This window comes from Fundulus heteroclitus, chromosome 14, assembly GCF_011125445.2.
Source record: "Fundulus heteroclitus isolate FHET01 chromosome 14, MU-UCD_Fhet_4.1, whole genome shotgun sequence".
Taxonomy (NCBI): domain Eukaryota; kingdom Metazoa; phylum Chordata; class Actinopteri; order Cyprinodontiformes; family Fundulidae; genus Fundulus; species Fundulus heteroclitus.
The window spans coordinates 13455413-13478010 of NC_046374.1; the positions used below are offsets into that span (position 1 = coordinate 13455413).

At 44.3% G+C, this 22598-nt stretch overlaps 1 protein-coding gene across 1 annotated transcript in view; it reads left to right on the plus strand.

Moving 5' to 3' along the window:
* LOC105933672 (phosphofurin acidic cluster sorting protein 1) overlaps positions 1 to 22598 on the plus strand; it is a gene marked incomplete in the record, with an annotated part of 81349 nt that overhangs the window by 27273 nt on the left and 31478 nt on the right. Inside the window, 3 exon segments of the mRNA XM_036146320.1 lie at positions 17538 to 17625; positions 20135 to 20224; positions 20892 to 21017. Of these exon segments, the coding sequence (XP_036002213.1) occupies positions 17538 to 17625; positions 20135 to 20224; positions 20892 to 21017 (304 nt within the window).

Consider the following 22598-nt stretch of genomic DNA (forward strand, 5'->3'; position numbering starts at 1 on the left):
CACGAACTGGGACACCGCAGTGATGGGGGGTGGGGCTAACATGCCAATGGGCTGCTGCTGCTGCTGCAGTGTGCCAGTATGGTGAAAGCATCCACGGGTTTCCCCATGAACTGAATGGGGTTGCATCAGAGGGCTGATGACACTCAGGGACTTTATTTTTTTAGAAGCCAGGACTCTGTAATCAGTCTCACTGTGTGACAACCTTGAGTAAAAATATCAGGCTTTCGTGTTGTTGACACAAAAACAGAAAAAAACAAAATAGATAATGTGAGCTCATGGCTTTTATTTAAAACAGGAAAGCATCAATTATTTCTACTGCCAGACATGTTTCCCCTGCAGTGACCTTTGACAGGAAGCTGGGACCTTGAGCTGGAGGCGGAGCTTTGTCGTGGGAGGATGCCAGGCATTTCTCACTGATGGAGTCGCCTCAGCTTCTGATTTATTTTCTCATTTCATTCCCCAGTCTATACTCTTCAGTCGATATTTTCCCTTAACTTTAAATGACGCGTCAGACAGGACGGATGATTTTAGGAAAACATATGACGTGGGAAAATGTTGACAAACGTCGCATTGACGATACGACTTGCAGTAAATGATCAAAGAATCTAAAAGCTGTTACCGTCTCTGTGCTTGGGGCAGATGCTGGATAATGAGTGGTCTATCGGCTGCTGGCAGCAAAGCAAAAATCATTATTCCATCACAACACCAAGGTTTTATTGAAAAAGATTCAGGTCAGTGTCTTCTGTTTGGCATTGACATTGTATAGTTTTTAGTTTTCTTTTCTTGTGACCTGTCTATCTTACCTCCTCTTACCCTTCTAAAACTTTGGGTGCTGCATTAAACAATAAGTGTTGTCAAATATATTAAAGACGAGGTTCTTAAATAGGTTTTACATTTTAATTCAATTCAATTCAATTTTATTTATATAGCGCCAATTCATGAAACATGTCATTTCAAGGCACTTTACAAAGTAAAAATCAATCAGATTATACAGATTGGGTCATATTATACAGATTGGTCAAATATTTCCTATATAAGGAAACCAGTTGATTGCATCAAAGTCCTGACAAGCAGCATTCACTCCTGGAAAAGCGTAGAGCCACAGGGAGAGTCGTCTGCATTGTACATGGCTTTGCAGCAATCCCTCATACTGAGCAAGCAAGAAGCAACAGTGGGAAGAAAAACTCACCATTAACGGGAAGGAAAACCTCCAGCAGAACCGGGCTCAGTATGAACGGTCATCTGCCTCGACCGACTGGGGGTTAGAGAAGACAGAGCAGAGACACAACAAGAGAGACAAAAAGGCACAGAAGCACACATTGATCCAGTAATCTATTCTACATTAGATGGTAGTAGCGGGTGAGCCGTCTTCTCTGGATGATGTCACAGCTAGGAGAACGATTTATTGTCATCTAAGCAGTTCTCCGCTAACCGCATAGTGCGTACACTGCCATAACAATAAATTAGCTATTTATTGAGAAGCCCAACACGACAGGATTTCTGTTTCTCTCCAAACGCAACATTTCAACCCAGCCACCATGGTTATTACTTTATTATGTTATATTTCAGAGTTTGGATTGAAATGCAGCTTTAAATCCACCAACCTTTTAAAGTAACTAAACAAAGGAAGCATGGACTTCTTCTTTCTGAGCTTCCACTGGCACTGAGTAAAAGTAAAATCTGGTGTAGGCACAGTTAGTTTGAAGCCCTTCTACCTAAACCTCTTCAGAGTTTGGGGTGGGAGTCTGGGGCTTCTAAAAGCATGGCTGCTCGGACTGTCTGGGGGGAAAAAAAGGCATCGTTTCAGTCAGACTTTTCTAACCTAATCATATCGGAGGTTCCTGAAGTCTCCAAGGACAGACTGCAGGCTTGGAAGGAGGATCTATCTCTAGACCTGCCAGAGGAAGATTGGCAGAAGGCGTGCGATCTGGCTCATACCAGATCTATCGATACGCACCGTAAAATGATAAAGTTTAAGTGGCTAATAAGAGTGGATGTAACGACAGTAAAAATCAACAGGTAGAATGGTAATAAACCTGATGTGTGTCCAAAATGTATAGAGCACAGAGGAACTTTGGTACTGCAAGAAAATAAGGCAATTTTGGGAAGGGATTAAATGATGATTTCTAAAATACCTCAGGTAGTTTCTGTTGGGCCTTTACCTTGAGAGGCATAACTATATATATGAGTATGAACGGACACTTCTGGATCTAGGTTTGCTCAGTGCTGAAAGATGTACATCTTTCTGAGCAAACCTAGATCTAGATAGAAATATCTGGAAGCCTTTCGTCTCATTCACTAAACAGAGAGACTCTGAAGAGGTCTAGGGCTGCTTGAACTGGAAAGAGACGGACAGGACACTTGTTTTGTGTTGTGACAATTCATTATACTGCCTGCTACTCCGGTTTTGTATGTATTCTATATTAAAAAAGGCAATTAAATACAGTTCTGGAAACAAAATCATACCAGCTATGAATCAATCAATGCGGTTTTGGTCTGATTTCACTGTCTTTCATCGCATTCTGTGCCCTGGGATCGGCGGGCTACTCATGCAGGAGAATTAGCCGCTCAGCGTCAGGAGACGTGATCTATGTAAACGGCCCGGTCAAGTGGTAGCACAAAAAATAAAAAAACAACAGCTTAGAAGCCTGAAATGTTCCAGGAAGTAAAGTTCTGGGAAGAAAGGATGTTAAATAAACACCAGATTAATTTAGCAGTAATTTCCCTGGGGTTTGTAGGCACAATATAATTCAACATTCTTGCTTTTATCCAGTTACTAAAGTGTAACCTACTGGTTAGTAAGGCTGTCTGCTATGGTAGCCAGTCTGGACTTTCCTGCCTAAAAGCCAAGAGTCAGCTGCTGCAGGTGATTCTCCCTTTGCATCTAGTTTACGCCCGTCGTGTCTGAACATTTAATCAGAACTGCTGTTCAGTCTGAGGCTTGAAAAGCAAAGCGGTGGCACGACGAAACGGTGTGTGTGACGGCAACAACAAAATCAGGAAGTTAACCTGCTTTTTGTTTTTAAAAAGTCTTTCCTCTTCCTATGGTTTTGGAAGCAAAGGACGCCAACCGTGCTTTGACCTCATTAGTATTATTTATCAAAGCTAAAGCAAGCCTGACTACCCGACTGTAATGTCACCTTCCCTCGGTTTGATTTTTGAACCTGCAGGATTCTGTAGAGTTGTCAGAACCATACGGGCTTCCTCTAAGCGGGACTGACGCGCACTTAGTTCAACAGAGTTAATTAAGCTTTCTCTGGGGGGCAGATTTCTGACACAAAACTGTACATTTTTAGCTGAATTTAGTAGGTTGGATAAAGGAAGAAAAAAGAGAGAGACTGTGTGCAGCTGGTAACAAATCAGCTCATTAAAAATAACCTCAATACCTCCAACTCCGCGCGTCAGACGATTGCGAACGGATTCCTCCCACCTGCGCCTGACATTTGCTTTTCTGAACTTTCTAATAATACGAGCGCAAGGAACCCCGGGTCCTGCCCTCCTGCCCCGGCTGTCTGGGGACGCGTTTTCAGCTCTGCGTTCAGTCGGAGTCGTCGGAGGACCTAATGTTTCACCAGATGCTCTCCTTAGTCTGACACAGGTAAAGTTGAGATGCCCAAAGCCAAATCGCGACTAATCAGTGAAATGAGGCGACAACTGGCAATCCGAACTCAGGAAGAAATGTTCTGCTTGTCTTTGGGTGAGGGGGGGAACAATCAGCCGGCCCTCTGTGAGAAGAATAGGATGAGCACAGACCGTGCTTACTCACAGGCAGCGCCCAGCGGACTGCTCCCTTATGTTTACCAGCCGTTCTCATGACACTGCCGCATTAATCTGAGGGAGGATGGAGGGCAGCCCGAGCCTCGCTGCAGCATCCTAATCACCCGCTCAGGCTGAAACCGTCCGTCACGTACGCTCCCATCTCCGTGCAATCACCTCCGTCGACGTGGCTGAGCCGCACAGCTCCTCGCCCCCACGTCGGGTTAAAGGCCCCGCCTCCTGCCAAGTGCTCATTGTTTGCCTAAGAACCTGTCAGAGGGTCGCGGAGGAGAAGCAGAGCAGGCTCTCTGACTCATTCTGCTCTGCGGCCTGGCTGCACCGTGTCAGGGAGGGCTCCAGATCAAGCAAGGGCGTCCTGGGCCCCGGAGCCGCGGCGATCGCTCGGCACAGAGTCCGCAGACCCTGGCTCGTGTTTTCTAGACGCGTGTCGATGCTGACAAAGCAGGTTGTGGAACAACAGGCGAGAGAAAGCTTATCCTTGCCTTCAATGACGCTGCTTCATTGATTTATTCATTCTTGCATCCATTAGCTGGACACACTTCATCTTGTGGAGGGTTGCAAAGGTTGAAGCCTGTCCCAGCTGACATGGGGGGGGGGGGTTCGATCGGTCCATTAGACGGGAAGAGACACGATTACTTACATTCTCACCACCGCCAATGTAGAATAGTTATTTATTCATCAACCGGTGTCCAAAAACGAGGGAGTAAACGACGCAGGTGCAAGCTTCATGCTGACCAGCGTGTGGGCCTGACTCAATAAGCTGCCAGTGCATGGATTCAGCACTGCTCTCATCGTTTCTCAGTTTGTGGAACTGCGGCTGGTAATTGTGTTCGCACCGGATAAGTGAACCGAGCTCGATCGTCCAGCGAGTCCACCAGCTCTCACTTCCTCCGTAACCGAGGCTAAATCTCCCTACTGACCTGCCATTAGTCCGCTACGTTGTCTACCAGCTCATTCAGAAACGCACATGCTCATTGCTCTAGTTCCAGGAGCGCAGCGAGCTCGCTGCCTCGCATCAGAAAACCCAGAGTCAAGTCCATGTGAGATTCTGCAGCAGTGGCCGTCCACGCGTCTGGTGTTGGAGCCGAAAAGCCCTACGTCTGAACGACCGTTGACTGTCCCAACTCTGTCCTTGCCTTCAAAGTCCCAGGACACTTTGGAATAAGACTTTTCTACGTTTTTGGACTCTCTTTCTTTATTTTTGTACCTGTAAGATAAGATGAGACAATAAATTCCTTTATTTTCCCCACAATGGGGATATTCGGGTGTGACGGTGGCAAAGACAGAGTTGCACGCAATTTTTAGTAATGAAGAAAACAAGCTGATCTAATCTAAAGTTGGTTCTAAAGCAACAGAGAATGAGCTTTATCACAAAGGCAGATATAAAAAAAAACCTAAAAATAAATAAGTAATTGTTACACAAGTACTGATAACATGGCATAGCCGGATAAAAAAAAAGATGAAATATTCAAGTTAAACTGTGGAAAAACGGGGTAGAACTCCAGCCTCTTGACTGAATGATGTCGGAGGATCTGCCTGATGGTGCAGCAGCATCTCAGACACGGTGTGAACGATTCAGGATCGGATCAGAACCCTTTATGATCTGCAGCAGAGATCATAAAGTCCAGCAGCACTTAGGAGGAAGGACCTGCAGAAGCGCTGCTTAGAGCGTCTGGGATGCAGCAGTCTGTCACTGAAAGAGCTCTAAAGCTCTACAACAACTTCAATCATGGGGTGGGGGACACTGTCCATCAGCGATGAGACGTTCCTTACAGTCCTTCTGCCTCCCACCACCTGCGCTAGGTTCTGGTTCTGTAACCTGTTTGGCTGAAACATCAGACGTTCTTATAATGTAGCTTTAGGGACTTGACCTAAACGTTAGCTTGTTTGCTAACAGAGCACGGTCACGTTGTGTAAGTGAGTTAAGTGGAGGGCTGTTCAGGTAAAACTCTGCTGTTATGGAGCGTGTCTGTCGCTCTCCAGCTCACCCTCCGTCTTTAAAGACAACTCTGTTTCCAACATGCCCTCAGCACCCATATCTCCAAAGACTAGTTGTTTACACCTCTCCGTTCTCGCGTCCTTTGAGAGCTTGTCTAATATGACAAAGTTAGAAAGAAAAAAAAAAAACCTAATTAGAAGATCAGATAGGAGCCCTGGCTTTATGACACAAATGTAGCTATTCCACATCCCATCTCACGTTATTGCCTTAATTGCGGAGTCCTTGTTGCTAAATGAGCGATCCGTGGCTCAGGCTGGCAGCTCCGCCGTCTGTTTGTGTATCAGACCCAAGCTCTGCCTCTCCTCTGTCTGTGTGATAGTAAACAGCGAAGGGCCCGGGATAAGTTACGCCGTTTTTGATGTAAAAACATCTCGATATGAAAGCAAGCGAGGGGAACGCTTTCTGCTCTCCTGTGTTGACATCTTCAGCGGCTGGATCCTCTGGGCCAAAAGCTATTTCAGGGCCGTTTGTGTGTCGTTTTGGCTGCCTGTGAGCGTCCGCTCTGCATGTTTATTCTGCGCTTCTCCTTTCTTCCGTTTGTCCTCAGCCAAAAAACTTTTTTTTTTCCCGTCGCAGCCTTGATGAGGCGCCTCTCTCTGCCCGGGGGGGGTGGGGGGCGTTCTGGATTCAACGGGCCGGGTCATCTGTGTGTTCACGTTTGTTTACGTGCGTCGTTTGCCTTGTGGAGGCTACCAATAAACCTGCTGACGCCGTGGGGATCAAACGCTGCCCGTTAGAGCTTTTTGAGCCACATCAGCTGCGGCCTCTCACGCTAAACACACACAAACACTTTCAAAGTCCAGCACACGGCAGCCAAGCATCAAAGCCTGAACGGCGCTCGCTGTCGGCGTCAGGCCGCCTCCTTTTCTTTTAGGGACCGGCTGCATGTGGATTTGTTCTCTTTAGGAGGTTCTTAATGGCGCTTTTTAAAACGGACCCGTTTCTTTGCTTTTAAAGGCACGCCAGCGTCGTTTTTCCATCAAAGTACGACGCACGCCGAGTAAAGGGAGGTCTGGGGCGGTGTTTGCGCACAGATCCCACACGGCTCACACTCTAATCGGAACGTTATTGGGTCGTTTATCGATTTTAATGAATGCTGGGATTGCAATAAATGTGTGTCGGGAGTTTTCAGATGTGCGCGAGCCGTAGGGTTCGAATTAAAGCCAGTTCTCCTGGTGATGGTTCACTTTTACAGGTTGTTAAACTGAAACCTCGTTACTATTTTTGTATAAAGGTAAAAAAAAAAAAGAAATCCTACTAAAAAAGCACGACTGCCATGATTGCACAATCGTACAGCGGTTTGTAAACATAAAACCCTGGAGATCAGACATAATGGTCCTGAGCTCAGGAGCTCAGAGTAGTTTTCCTGCTAGGATAACGAGCCAGATCACATTAAGCACACGAGGAAGGAAACCCCGGCCTGGAAAACATTTACATCCACCAGCAACACTAACATTTTATACTAAACTGTCAGACATTCCCTTCAGGATATCTTGGCAACGACTGCATAATAGTTAAATAACGGTAGCGTTCAATTATGTTGATTAGACTGAATATAGTCGATGTTTTCTAAGTTGTGACCCGTGCGATTGGGCCTCATGGATCCCTTCAGCATGTTTTCTCTACGTTCTCCCGTTTAGTCTGTGGGTTCAAACGAGGACGCAGCCCCCCGCAGTGATGTTCGCCATGAAGGCTGGACCGCTTTGTCACATAATTAAATGTTTGTCTGGTTTAAGGTTCATGGTAAACTTGCAAATGTGCTCTGCAGCGCCAGCTATTTATCAGCGCTCAAGGTGACAATTTTGAAGGGTGCAGACTTTCTCTTGCTTGGTTCTAAACTTTCTTTTCAGGGCGTTGCCTACAGTATTTATGAAACTTGTAATTAGCACCTGTCAGGTTTAATATAAGACATTAGGAATACTGTTGATGTTGCTGCTTTAGTGCATTATTCTGAAATATACTGCCAAACTTAATCATTCCTACATTTATAAGGCTGTGACAACCGAGTATAAGACGTGAACTCGCATACATGACATTGTCTTTTAAGTAATAATGTAAACATTTTTACAGTATTAACAGAAAAATGTCAAACAAAAATGGATAACATAAAAGCAGCGGTCATTTCTGCTGCTGCTAAAATAAAAGTGTTACAGTAATATTAACGTTGTTGATGATTTATTCTTACTTTGATCTCGATGAAAAGCAAAAACATAAAACGCTCCATAAATTTAGTAGTATTTCAATATAGTGCTTATTGTGCAGAATAGTATAATATTTTGAATCTTTTTCTTTTGCTCTTCCTAGAAGCAACAGTGGTAGACGGGGCTGCCCGATTGGAGGAAAAATATTGAGAGCACCATTTTTTTCTGAGTAATTGCTCTTAATTTCTGTTAATATTGATATTTTTTTGCCTACTGCTAATGACAACACATTTAAAATTAGTATATTATATCAGACCAATAAAAAACAGAAATGTGGGCCTCATAAAAAGGTGTGTTTAATACCATTTTAACGGTAATCTGACATGCGTTCCGCGTCTGACTCCATATTGTAATCTATTGACTGACTGTATATTTTATAAATACAAGCCATTGTTGTAGGTTCCTAGAGAATAAAATCAGCCCAAGTTTAGAAACTAAGTGTAGACATACGTTTCCTGGCCAGTCAGTCTGACTGACGCCGTAGACACGGCGTATCAGTCCAGAAAGCAGAGGGTAGAGCCCGATAGGTGGGACTAACAGTGTCAGCGGAAACAGGTTAGACCCAATAAGATAACCCCGGATGTGACACGAACTTCAAGCCACGTACTCAGTTTTAGTTGTCATTGTGTAGTCGGCAAAACATGTGCCATCCAGCAAATGATCCAGTGATCCAGTGAGCGATTCTTTTCCCCCTTATGTCTAAAGAGCATAATTTAAAACATTGCTTCGTTGCGTCTAAGCCTGCTCAGGCTGACGAGCTGTTGAATAAGGCGGTCTGGCTGCCCAGGCAGCAGATATGTTGTGTTGCAGAACCCCCCCCCCCCTCCTCCCATCAAGTAGGAAATATTGCACACCACCATGTGTTTTTAATCGACACCTTTGCCATCTCATTAAAAGGACTGGTGTCATGTAAAATAATGTTAGAGCCTTGTTATACCGTGACACAAACACCCGGTCCATGTCTACTCTGGATTATACTGAGCAGGTCTTAGCAATGAAATGATTTAAATAACAAATATTTGATCATCCTTAATGGTGTATTGCTAAGATTTTTACTGCTTTATATTATTTGGCCTGTAATTCCTGTGACCCTTTGAGCACAGGATGCAGGATGCGAGTCGTATCATCTCCAAGACACTGGATCCAAACTAGTGTGTTGCTCTGTGGTACAAGTGAGAAACGGTTTTGGCCTGGCTCTGTGTCCCGTCCAGACTAATCCAAGTGATGGAGTGATAATGAGTTTCAAGGAGACGGACTGAAGAAGCTCATAAAAGAGGAAGGCTGGATGGTGACGGGCCCGACGCCGCCATTGATCAGCACTACTGAGGGAACGCTCTGTTACTTTTGGAGTCGACACGAAGCGGGCGCTGTGGGGAAGGAGAGGACATCAGTTACCGTTATGTAAGGAAGGGAGGACAGCCGTTGTCTTTGTGTAGTCTTTAAGTCAGGGAGGAGGTGAAGCTATGCTGACAAGGGTTGGATTAAGTGTGAAGGAAGAGGAAGATAGCTGGTGTGCTATAGCAGAGAAGACTCAGGAGAAGAGAAATGATGGGGAGGGAGAGCAGGGAGGGGAGAAAATAAAGATTAAAAAGTTAACAGAGAAAGAATTTACAAAAAACACAATATCCTTTAAAAAGCCTCTGAAGTGAAAAACAGTTTTTCCTTTTGCTTCTGTTAGTTGTTTTAAACTTAAAGCTAGGGTCGCAGATTCTTCCGGAAATTTCCCTAAGTCCCTTCTTGAATACCTGCACAAGGTCGTCTTTACCTGCTCCTCACATGAAAATATCTCCCATAAATCCACTCTGGTTTTATTTATTTCTAATGAGGCCTTCCTCTTCTTCTCATAAACTTGACCTCGGTTCGCTTCATGTAACTCTCAGCCGTATTCAAAGTCTACAGTCAGAGCAGCGGAGCTACATTAAATGGCTAACACCGAAGCTAACCGCTAAGCTAACTGGATACATCAATACTAGAAGTGCGCATGCTCAGCCAGCAGGCGGAAATTAAGGAATGTACACAGGCGTTAGGTGAGCCCGGCATAATGATCGGCATGTGGGACAATCGATAGATAAGGCGACACTCCAGGAACTCCAGAGACAAGATGGAGGTGAGAGCAGGACCGTTTTACCCAGTATAACCCAATTGTTTCTGAACAGGATTTGCATACTATAGCTTAAAAATCAAAACCAAGACCTGTTTAGGACAACAGATTCAAAGCTTTTTTTTTTTTTTTTTACTTTTATTAAACGTTATCTTTGATCCGATGTGGGAAGACGGTGGCTGTTTCTGTCACAGTGGCGGTCTGTTGTCTAGACAACATATCTGAACTAGCTTATCATCTCTGATGTCCCCCAAAGTTCTTGAAATGATCTCACTGGGAGCAGTATCTGTTTTTACTTTTTCCCCTTTACCTCTAAATCCGTATGAAACTCGGAGGCAAGTACGAGTGATGTGCTGTAGGGAGGCTGAACTGGCCGGCTACTCCTCACACGTTCAAAAAGCATCCAGACCCATTTTCTGATTCTGTCACATGACATCCACAGACGTCAACGTGTTTAATTGGAATTGAATTTGATAGAACAGGAAGTAGTGCGTAATTATACATATTTTTTTTTATAAGTACTTTGTTAAACCACCTTTTCCTTGCAGTTACATCAGGAAGTCTGTTGGAGCATGTCTCTACTAGAGAGACATGAAATGTATCCCTGTTTCTTTCTTTATAAGACAGCCAAAGCGGAGGGCATGAACAGCAGCGTAGTCCCAAATCAAGCTGGGATTTGGGCTTTGAATCGGCCATTCAACCACCTGGAGTATTCTTTGAGCTGAACCTTTTCATTGTAGCTCTGACTGTCGCTTTGGGATCGTCGTCCTGCTCCAAGGTCGACCTCCGGCCCAATCCTAAGTGCTTTACTGTCTTTCATGTCCAGCTCTTTCTTCCCGTCAACTGTGAGCGGCTTCCTCATCCCCCGCATCCCCACAGCAGGATGCCACCACCACCAAAATTCACCTTTGATGTCCTCAGACCGGCTGCATTTACACTGAGATTAAATTACACGTAGTGGGACTATAATAATTACTGCAGGGGACGTCTGAAGGCAGCTGGTTGACCTGGATTTCATTTAAGGCGTTTAGACTAAATACCTCGGACAGGTGTTTTTGTGGGAGCATGACAAAATGCAAAAAATCTTCACTAGGTAGGAGTACTGTTGCACAATACTTGACATGCATCCTTATTCAGTTCATTATTCAAGCAAGATAAGCTTCATACTTTGTAGGAGATTTGTTAAAATTTGCATTTAGTTTGCATCTAATTGATGAAATTGCTCATAATTAGAGGAACAAGTTAGGCCTTTAGCTAACCTGGAAGGCTAATATCTACCAAAGGTACTCACATTCATTATTTAAACATACCACGACTAAACGTGTCCTAATTATATATATTATAGAAATTTTTATTTTTCTGTTGGATTTTTTTCATCTGTGACCGGCGTGCTGCTGCTGTTGGTTCTACTGAGACGGACCTTTCTAGAACACCATAGGTCAGCCTGCCCACAGACATTATCGAACCGTTCTCTGCCTCCTTCAGCCCCCTCGTTTCATCCGCCCCGGCCTTTTTCTCTAAACAAGTAAACAATCAAATATCAGCTGCTGCCGGGAAAATACGAGGCGTTATCTGTCAAAAGGTGCATTAAGCATCTATTCAGCCGCAGTGATTCACACTGGGGGTCCTTTTCTGCTTGTCCTATAGATCCACAGAGAGTTTTTCTTTTCTTTTTTTATTTTAACCGACTAAATGTACGTAGTCAGTGAAGAATAAATAGAAAAGTACACACACACACACTGTAAATGGATTCTTCCACAAGCGTCCCTGTGCTTGCTTTTCGTTGCACAGTCCTTAGACTGACCTGGTTTGACGAGATAAAACACAAACAACAATTAAGGGACTAACCATTGATCCAGCATGATTTACTCATCAGTAAATCTGGGATGTAAATAAATCGGCTCAAAACCAAATTGTATTTTAGTCCATTAAAAATCATCTTTGTAAATGCCTTGAAATGACATGTTGTGAATCGGCGCTCTATAAATAAAATTGAATTGAATTGGAAAAAAAAAAAACTATTGACATAAGAGAGCATCTTCATATTTTCGTCCAAGATGAACCCTTTTTATCTATGTTTGAATTCCAGTTCCAGTCCCGGACCCCCAATAAGATCTGACTTCTTTTATTCGAATCAGAACAATTGGAAGTACAGCTTCACGTCCACCTCATACTCTCAAAAAGGCAAATTATAATTTTTTAATAAGCATTAATTGTTGACGTGCACCTTGCAGTTCTCCCTGATAAACTCTCCAACTCCAGCGTTCCTCTTCTTTGGAACTACAGCTTGCAAAATCGACCACATGCTCATCAGGGGAAGTAAAACTAACAGTTGGCGAGGGAGGGGAAAAAGTGTCAGCGCTTGATTTACACGGGAAGCCTTTTACTTTTCTGAAGTAAAGCGAGCCGTCATTAGAGGAACTTCAGCACGAGATGACTCTGATTCCCATTCACTTGTGGCGGCTGCGGTTTAGCCACCAGATTGTTGACAGTCCTGCTAAAAATTTCCATTTAAATGCTGGTGTGGCGAGCGCCCAAGCATCGGCGGTTCTTTCATGAAGGCTTCCCTGGATGAGCACCTGCTTTGGCGCCCAGCCCTGAAAAATGCTTTGGCTCAGTTTAGTTAAAAACACAAAAGTACCAGAAACGACCAGAATCCTTTCAGATGCGGGGCAGGGGGATCAGCAGCCCCCCCTCCTCCTAATATCACCCTGGGCAAGTGCCGGTTGCCCATATTGAAACGCGCTGCTGCTCCCAAGCATCGTGACCCTTTAAATGGTCTGAGCCCATGTTCTCTGGGAAATATTCTTACGTTTTCAGACGAGTTAAAGGGACAAATTCCCCTTCAAAGACCCAAAAGTGAGAGACGGAGCGAGAACAAAGGAAAGATCCTTGGCAGAGAAAACAACAATAGGTTTGCTGCACATCAACAAGTACCCAGTTTTTGCCATCGCTCTCTGAGTCTGGGATCCAATTATCTGCATGAAAAATACATCTGGCTCCTAGAGAGCCCGGCCCTGTTGGGAATTAATCAAAATCCTGGATTAGCTTTGCTCCCGCAAAGACAAATGGGTTTGTTGTTTTTGCCATTACAGCCTGCAGCCTTTAATTATTTCGGGTAGGGTTGGTGATTGCTGGTGCCGGAAGAAGGCAGAAGAACCTGCACCCAGTCCAAACTCTCGCTGCTCGCCGGAGTCCCCCGCTGTCATCAGACAGTGATTCATCCCTCTTCGAGTCACGCTCCGCCCGTCCTCGCCGTTTCTCTTCCCTCTGATTGACAATGATGTGCAGTGGCTGCTGCCGAGGCGCTGCGACCGGGTCCTGAACACGCGGAGCAGAAGTGAGAACCGGGCCGTAGAGGAAGCGTCGGCGGACTGTTGTGACCTTTACCGTGTGATTCCCCTCCGCAGCTTTGCCGGCCGAACTCTGACTGCGTGCCACCGGCTGGCAGAGAGAGACCTGCGTGGGAATTGGGCCGCACACGAACAACGCCAATGCAAAATGATCCCCGGGCTCCTGATAGATCGATGTTTAACTCCACGTTTCATCTGCAGGGCACATTTTGGAAGCGGCCCAGCCGTTACGTCACGCAAGTACTAATCTGCTGAAGTGATCACGCGCCGCATAAATATGCGACGTTCCCCCGGAGACGTGGAACCACCGCTGAGCGTTTCAGGCGCTCCACATCCGGCGTGATTGTCCGCGTTTCAGGAGTTTCAGGAAGTCTCAGCTCCCCGCAGTCTCATAAACACGAGCCGTCTCATCAGGGCCGTGATTGATGAAAACATCTTACCTAGCAGGTTCCTGCCGAAGACGTTCTCCACCTCTCACAAGAGAGAAATAATGGGAGGAGGATGATATTCGCTGAGAGATTTATTGCACCTAGACGGATGTCTGTCAGCGAGCCATCAATCCTGGATTTAATTTACACCTCCAAGCCCGACCTGAACAGGCAACTAGTTTAAACCTGTGATTTATATGTTTTATTTTATTTTATTATAGACCAAAAGTCAGCTCTGGGTTCTCGTATTTCAGGAAATGCACATAAATACAGTAGTCTGGGTGTTTTACTTATGATGAGGAAAATCTGACGGATGATGTGCGGCGTAGAGCTACGAAACCCTCCGACCCAGCATCTTACAGACGGCTGGTCTAAAGTTGGAGGTGGATGTAAAAAAAGGTCATCAGGCCTAAACATGCCAGGACAAACCAACATTAGCTGTTTGTATGTTAGCTGCTTATTTAGGGGGCCGGTGCTCTGTTAGATCAATCTGAGGAGGAAACCAGTACATAATAGTTAAATAACGGTGACTAGGAGGAATCAGGAGGTGGGCTTAGTCAGGGACTCTACTCATCACCTAGGAGAAGCCCATTTGTTTGGATCCATAGATTCTGCCCTCTGTTTGTCATCCGTTCTGGTCTGGAGCCGGTCAGCCCTGGCGTCCAGGAGGGGGGGGGGGGGCGCTGAGAGCAGGCAGCTGAGTTGTCTGAGCGGGGTTCATCAGCACTGGAGAGAAGTTGTCCTCTCCGCTCTCAGAGAGATGAAAGGGGCTGAGTGGTGAGGATGCTCCGTGTGAGATGAGAGAGCGCTGAGGACCGTCAGACGAGCCCAAATGAAGAGACTGAGCTTCTCTGCCCGCTCGGCCTGCCTTTAATCTCCATGGCTGTTACGAAGCTGGACTCGCTATGTTTTCATCATAGAACCCACGGTCCTTCTGGCCTATATATCCAGCTAGGTCTTTTATCACTAGTCCCCTTTTTTCTTTTTTCTATGAAGTGTTTTTCTCTCTTTACATGATATGTGTCTCTTTCTAACTATGCGACACGTAGGGCTGAACAATTAATCGCATTTTCAATATAATCGTGATTTAAAAAAACGCAATTTCCAAATCGCAGAGGTCTGCAATTTTTGGCTATGTAACAATTAGGGAATTAGCCACGTCCATTAGGTGTTAGAAATATGTTTGAAGTGGTTTACCTCCACATGGAAGGGAAGACAGTTGCAGCAGTGAGAAAATCAAATTTTATTACTTGTTTTAGAGTTTATATAATCATACATAGCAATAAGTACTGGTCAATCAGTTTAATACATAGACTTGCTTGTTGGGTGCGCTTGATTGATGTCCAATTAAATTAAAAGCTGTTCTCTTGAATAATATTCTGATCAATAGAAACATTAAAAGTTCATATTTAAAATAGTCCTTGTTAACAAACATCTTAATTTAGAGGCCATTTTTGTTGCTTGTGGTTAGTGCGGAGAAAAGTCAAAATTGCAATTTTGGTTGAAATATATTGTAGGCAGAACGCAATCAGTTCTGCTCTGAGTTTAGATGCTGCGGGTCTTTTAGCAACTAATTCACACGGCAAGGAAACAAATTGATTTGTTGTTTGTATATGTCTAAAAAGACATGATAAATTAAACTGGGGGGAAAAAATCGCATTAAATCGCAATATTAAGAAAAAAAATCGCAATTAGATTATTTTCCAAAATCGTTCATCCCTAGCGACACGTCATATTGTTGAGATTTTAACACAGACTGTCAGCTGTCAGCGTCACGTCTCTCCCAGTTTTGATGCTCTGGAAGTCTAGACATCTAGCTCTCCATCCGTCCGTCTGTCTAGCAGCTTGTTGTTTTTGTCTTACTTCCTTATTTTTTTTACTTCCTTCTACCTTCCCTGTGGTTTTCCCACCTTTCCACCCTCTCCAGTCTTCATTTAGTCTGTGTGTTTGTGATATTATACATATATTTTTTTCTCCCTCCGGCTCAAGGCCTCGTACAGCTGACTAATCGAACACGGTGACCTCTGGCTGCACAGCTGAACCTCTGGTTCTTCTAAAGGCCCGATCGGACCTACCCCTCTGTGTCTCTGAACGACTCGGCCTTGCTTTTGCCTTCACCTTCAGTCGGTTTCCTTTGTTTCCTCCTGAAATGAAGAGCCGCCGTTTTAGTCGGAGCGTTGGTGCGCTCTGACGCAGTTGGGAATAAAAGAGTCTTAACTTTCGACAGAAATAGCAAACTATTTTCAGTCCTGTCGTGGGCTGGAGAGAGTCTTTGTACCAGCTGATCATCAGATGAAATACCGAGGAGCGCTCCACTCTTCTTTTAATTTCAGCTTTGATTTGAGTTAACCGAGGGGACGGACCAAAACGTCTGCGCCGTAACAGAGGAGTTTGTTGGACGGTGAAAGCAGCTTTAAACATGTACTGTGTCGTTTTGTGAATTTCAACGTAAAATAACCTCATAATCTCCAGATTTAATTCCTATAACTCGTTTTAGTGATATGTGATCCTGTTGATATACTGTAGCAAGGCCTTCCACACTTTATCCACGTTATAACCCAAACATCTTGTTTTTGTTGTGGGAAGCAAAGTACCGCTTATAAAATTAAACATAGGCCAGACATAGTATTCTGAATTGTTTACTTTTCTTTTTCGTGCCTTTTGGATTTGGCCTTTTTACTGCGATACCCCTAAATGAAATCCAGTGTAATAACCTTTAAAAGCCATAACAGGTGTGATATGCAGTTTGCTGCACACCTCGTTGTAAAGCGCCGTGTGTTTGGTAAAAAACTAACACGGCATATTTTCCTGAATGCATCCTCTGCTTGGTGACGTATGGTGGTGGCAGCATCATGCTGCGGGGATGCTTTTTCTGCAGGTACAGGGACGCAGTTCCTGGATGGGAAGATGGATGAGACTAAATACAGGGCCGGCCTAAAAGAAAACCTGCTAGGATGCAAAAAGGAAAAAAAGTTGGATAGGATGGAGGTTCACCTTCATAGAGAACATCTAAACATACATATTTGGTTAAAAGTCCAGGCCTAAACCCGACTGACTCTCACTCTGTCTGACGCCACCTGAGCACCTTTTACATCAGATAGCTTACACTATTTTTGTTACTCTATATAAAAAAGAATATTAATGAAATATTTAGAATTTTAAGCTTATGTCAGCTATCCTAGGGTTAACCTTGTTGATTTTATCCTGATATCTGAACCCTGTTTTCCTGTTATCTCGTCACACAGTAATGATTGTTGGTACTGGCAGGATAACGGTGGGCCTTCTAATGGGTTCTGTTCATTTCACGTGAGATCTTCCCTTATTTGTTTTAGTTTTAACCGGACCTGCAGGCCATTGTGGAAGCAATCCAGACATTTAGCAGATGATGATCTGACGGGGAGAAAACGTGTTGCATCTACTGTCTTTATAAGTAACTCAGTAGATAATCTAACTTTTTAGAAGCTAAACTTATAATTTGTTTTCCCCTCAGAAGATGCCTCCTGGTATGAATAAAGCCAGAAATCACGCATAAACTGGCATCAAAGTGGTAGATGTCTCCTGAACCTGTGGGGAACGAATGGACCGCTTTTGTTTTTATCATTTTGTTCGTGCCGTGAACCCAAGCCAAGCCGAATGTTGGTTCTGACCTTGGTGTCGTTTCTTTTTTGTTTCCTTCAGGCTCTTCAACCTGACCCTGAAGAAACTGATCATGCTGAAGGAGCTGGACAAAGATCTCACTTCAGTGGTCATCGCCGTCAAGCTGCAGGTATGATGCAGCTCGGGGAAACTGGCGAGGCTTTAGGAGAGGATCCGAGACAAATGATGCCGTCTGTTTCACCAGATTTAGAAAAAAAAGGATGTTTGTGTGCGGATTAGATGAAACGTTCTGACCAAGCCCCAAAAGATCTGGAACAATCAGCAACTTGCTATGAAACCATTTTTATCCCTGCATAAATAGATGGAATGTGGAAAAATGTTTGCATATTTTATTCATTATCTAAAAGTTATGATACTGATTTATTTATCTCTGATTTGCCAAGTCAAATTTATGTTATTCCAACTTATTGATTGTGTTCCAGCCAAATGACTTACAGATGCTGCAAAACCAACAAGGGGCCATTTTACACCTGTTGGTTTTATTTTTGCCCTCTAGACCGTCTTGGTTCAAAGTCTTGACCTGGACCAGTGTGTGGTTCCTAAACCCGGTCTAAAAGCCGTTTACCACCCTGACGACTGGGAAACCAACCTTGTCTTTGTGTTGCTTCATCGTTTATGGAACATGCAGATAGTAAAAGCTAAATATCTAACCTTTACACCGCAAAAAGGGAACTAAAATATGTCAAATTTTCTTGAAATGAGTGCATTTTTCCTTGATATGAGCAGCTAAATAAGACTATTTGCCAATGGAATGAGAATTTCTACCCCTAAAATAAGATTATTATATATCCTGCACTTGAAATAAAATGATGGGGATGAATTGTTCTTGTTTAAGTGCAAAAGTCTGATTCCATTGGCAAATAGTCTTATTTAGCTGCTCAAAACAAGAAAAATCCACAAATTTCAAGAAAAGTTTACTTACTTTTAGTTCCCTTTTTGCAGTGTATATGTACTCAAAGCCAGTTATAGAAAACAAATGGGCTTGGAAAAATGTAGGTCATAAATGCGGTGAATGGACAGTTTGTAGGAACTGAGCCGACTGATCCTCCTAAAAGTACAACATGTGTGTGTGTGTGTGTGTGTGTGTGTGTGTGTGTGTGTGTCCAACTTCTCACCCAATGACAGGATCAAAAAAGCACGGCTGCCTTAGAAATAAATTCCTCCTTAGTTAACTTAGTTTGCTTTTAGCAATTATCTCAGCACCTTTAATCAGGAAAATCCAATTATGGGACTTAAAGGCTTGAGATTCGCTGCTATTGAGCGAGCCAAAGAAAAGTAGCCCAGTAGATGTTTACAAGTTGCTGAACCAACCAAAAAGTCTTCTGTCTTCCTAATTATTCCTCTCAGTAAAGCTCCTTGTTTTTTTTTTGTTTTTTTTTTGTTTTTTTTAGGCAGGTCATCGGCTCAGGACGCACTTCTTTCAACGTGTTTTAACAGCTCAGCCACTTTCTGACACCTCGCCAAAGTCGTGTACTTTAAATTACTTTTGCTCTTGTCAGTGAGAGACGGATAGCTGCTGTGAGCCTTTGTTTCTCAGTATGGATCGCCCAAACTTCCAACACCACAGGCAGACAGAGGAGTTAAAGTTGGCGCACATGATGTCGGAAATGTGCAAATTAAACAACTTTACAAACTTGTCCTCCATGAAGTTAATCACATTTTGTTCTGAGAGAGCCACAAACCTCCCTGTGTTTTTATTGGAAGCTCAACCAGCACAGATTAGTGCTTTGCTGTGAGGTGGAAGAAAAGCTTTAGTTGAAAGTTTTTCACTGAAGCTTGAAAAGCGTGTCAAGCATTTCTACATGGTCTCCCTGAGGAAATATTTAGTTGAACTACATTTGTTAGCTTGGCCAGCCACACTGACTTAGGCCGTATACGCGGCGTATCAGTGTGAAGAGGAGCTGATAGAGTCCGATTTAAAGCTGGGGCTAACAGGGTCAGCATCAACAGGTTAGAACCAATCACATAACTACGGATATGAAGCAAAAAACTCTAAGCAACACGCTCTGTTTTTGTAATTTGTAGTCCGTGAACGATTTTTGCCACTTTTGTCTAATAAATCAGAGCATACATGCTGTACTCACATGCACTTGATTAATTTTCCAAGGCACCAGACACCGAAAACTTAAACATGTATAATGACAGTCGTGGTAGCAGAAAAGCACTGCTGCATTATGGGTAATTCTGATGCATCATAAAGCCCTGCCTCCCGCACTGTGATGCACGCCACACTCTTCAGATTTTTAGTATGCCATTTATTTGAAAATCGTGGGTAATTTTTCTTCCACTTATTATATTTTACTTAATGTTGGTTTATCGCATTAAATACCAGCATTATAGACTGAAGGTTGAAGTTTTTAATTGACAAAGTATAAAACGGTTCAGTGTGAGTATAATTTTACAAGATACTGTGATTTCTTCTTGTTCATTTAGCCATTTAGCCTAATAAAGCCACTCTGTCCTGTTTGGAAATATTGATCGTAGAGCTGTTTCCGGCTTATTTTCCTCCCGCTGAGTTTTACTGAGTAAAGTTTAACACTCTGTGGCGTCAGCCTGGACGCCGTAGCCGTAAACTGTCCACGCTTCCTTCAGACTCCCCCTCTCTGTCTCCTCCGCAGGGCTCCAAACGGATCCTGCGCTCCAACGAGATCCTGCTTTCCTCGGCCGGACTGACGGAGACCGACCTGCAGCTCACCTTCTCCCTGCAGGTACAGACTGCCGGTCACGCCGAGCAGAGGGGAAAGCTCGCTATTATTCATGGAGAACAAAAAAGCACCTGCTGTCAGTGCGGCCGTTCCGCTGGTACTTTCCAAACCCTGAAAGCAAAACCCCATCGCGTTATTTCCACGGAGGCCGTACGCATTGGTAATCTCCAACATATGCTGTGCACTTATGCGGGGAACAGTTAATCTACCTCCCCGTAGTGTTTCTTCTGCTCCAAATAATCCTGCCCTCATGGCGCCGAACGTTGCTGAAAGGTCAGAGGCTTTTCTCTCCGTGGATGGCGGCGTGTACACTGAGCCAGCCATTATACATTAAACATTAAAGCGGCTGGAGCATCTGCAGCGCTGCGGCGGCAGCCTATTAAAACCAGGCAGCAGAGTATTGTCGTTCCACCATCCAGTTTGTTCCAATTATAGTCCGCCCTGGAAGGTCCTTAATGATGGGTTATGTCATAGTTCGGATGCGACTAAGTGCTTTGCTGCTCGGGGAGAGCGCGGGACAATTCAGGGGCTGATAACGGCCCCCGCAACGAGCCGTTAAGATCCGTCTAATTATTCAGGATGTTTGAAACCAGCGCGATTGTTTTGTCGCCCCGCGCCCCCATCCTACCGGCAGTTCATCGGCTCACCTGTTGTGTGTTTGTGCCCGCAGTACCCTCACTTCTTGAAGAGGGATGCCAACAAGCTTCAGATCATGCTGCAGCGGCGGAAGAGATACAAGAACCGCACCATCCTGGGCTACAAGACCCTGGCTCTGGGGCTCATCAACATGGCCGAGGTATTACAACGGTGATGATGATAGACTTCTGATTTTCACTCTGTGTTCTGCTTTCACTTATGTGCAGTCCTTTGGGTTTTTTCTTTTTTTCGTTTTATACCCATGAGATGTGTTCACAAATGTCCCAGAAGTCAAACTAAGTGTCACTTTACTTTTTCTCCTTTGGCTCTTTGTTATTGTGCAGCGGGGATTTTCTATTTTCGTCTCATTATGCACATTTTCTCCAAACAGCAAGAGCAGATGGTCCTCTGCCATGTACGTCTGCTTCTTTCATGTCTCCACTTCCCACCTCGGGAGAATTTCAATTACTTCCATCCTCTTGAAACGTATTTAATGCTAACCTTCGTCGTAACTCAATATAAGCTAGTGCACTAAAATCAGACGGCAGTTTTCAATCTCTGGCCCGGCTGTCTCTTTATGACCTCAACAAATGTCACCATACATCAAACTTCCAATTAGGCTCCGTCTCCTCTGCCAAAAGCGCCCCGTACGGTCTCCCTCCTGCGATGTGAGGGCGTTTCAAAGGGATTGAATCTACTCTGTGTGTGTGTACCTGTGTGTAACGCTTGGAGGTTCATTATTTGTTATAACTGTCTGGTGGCTTTCAGAGGCTTTGTGTAACAGTAAAGTCAAAATAATTAACTGAATGACATTTCTTGGGGGGGAGAAAACATAGCAGCATCCCAAACTGAAGATAAACGTAGCTGAAAAGACCAAGAATGCAGTCTTCATCAGGTAATGGATCTGGTCCTGAGGATGTTTACAGGCCCTAGAATTAGCTGCGGCTCTCTCAGGCGCATGAAGACAGAGGAGCATGAAGCTCAGGCAGTACATGCCACCCTAAATCCGACTGTCAGCTCCGATGAGAGGCCTTCCCCGTCTTAAATGGGAGGTTACTCTACTGCGTTGCTGCCCGTGTTCTGCCTCAGGCTGGCTCGGCATGGAGAATAGAGGCACGTTTTCTGCATGAAGCTCCCCCAGCTGACAAGTTGGCTGCAAAGTGCTCCATAAAGGGCAAGAGCCGCAAATGCAAACTGGCTTGGAGGAAAGGTTAGAACCCATTGTGTTCCCAGCCTGTAGAACGTCCCCAAACCTCACTTTTACTGGGATTTTACACAAAGTAAGGCATAGTTGTGAAGTAGAATGAAAATTAAATGGTTTTTCTACCTTTTTTTTTTTTTTTTTTTGACAATAAAAATCTGAAAAGTGTGTCGTGCATTTGCCCCAGTCTTGAGTCTTTTGCAGCTTCCTAACAGGTTTTCCTTCCACGGCTGTCCTATTGTGGATAGCTCCGTCCATCTTTCTGTCAACAAGACCTGCTTTCCTGTCCCTGCTGGAGAAACGCACATCCACAGCACAATGCTGCCACCACTATATTTAACAAGAGGGTTACTATGTGATGCTGGTCAGAAAGTTCATTATGGGGTATGACCAGATGTTCATGGTTCCCCTCTTTATGCCAAACTGGACTGAACTTCCAGGTTTCTTCTTTTAACAATTGCTTTCATCCTGTTCCACAGAGGCCTTTGTCACTTTTGATATAATCCTGCTTTAAAGCGCACTGCTGTTTTATTCCAACTT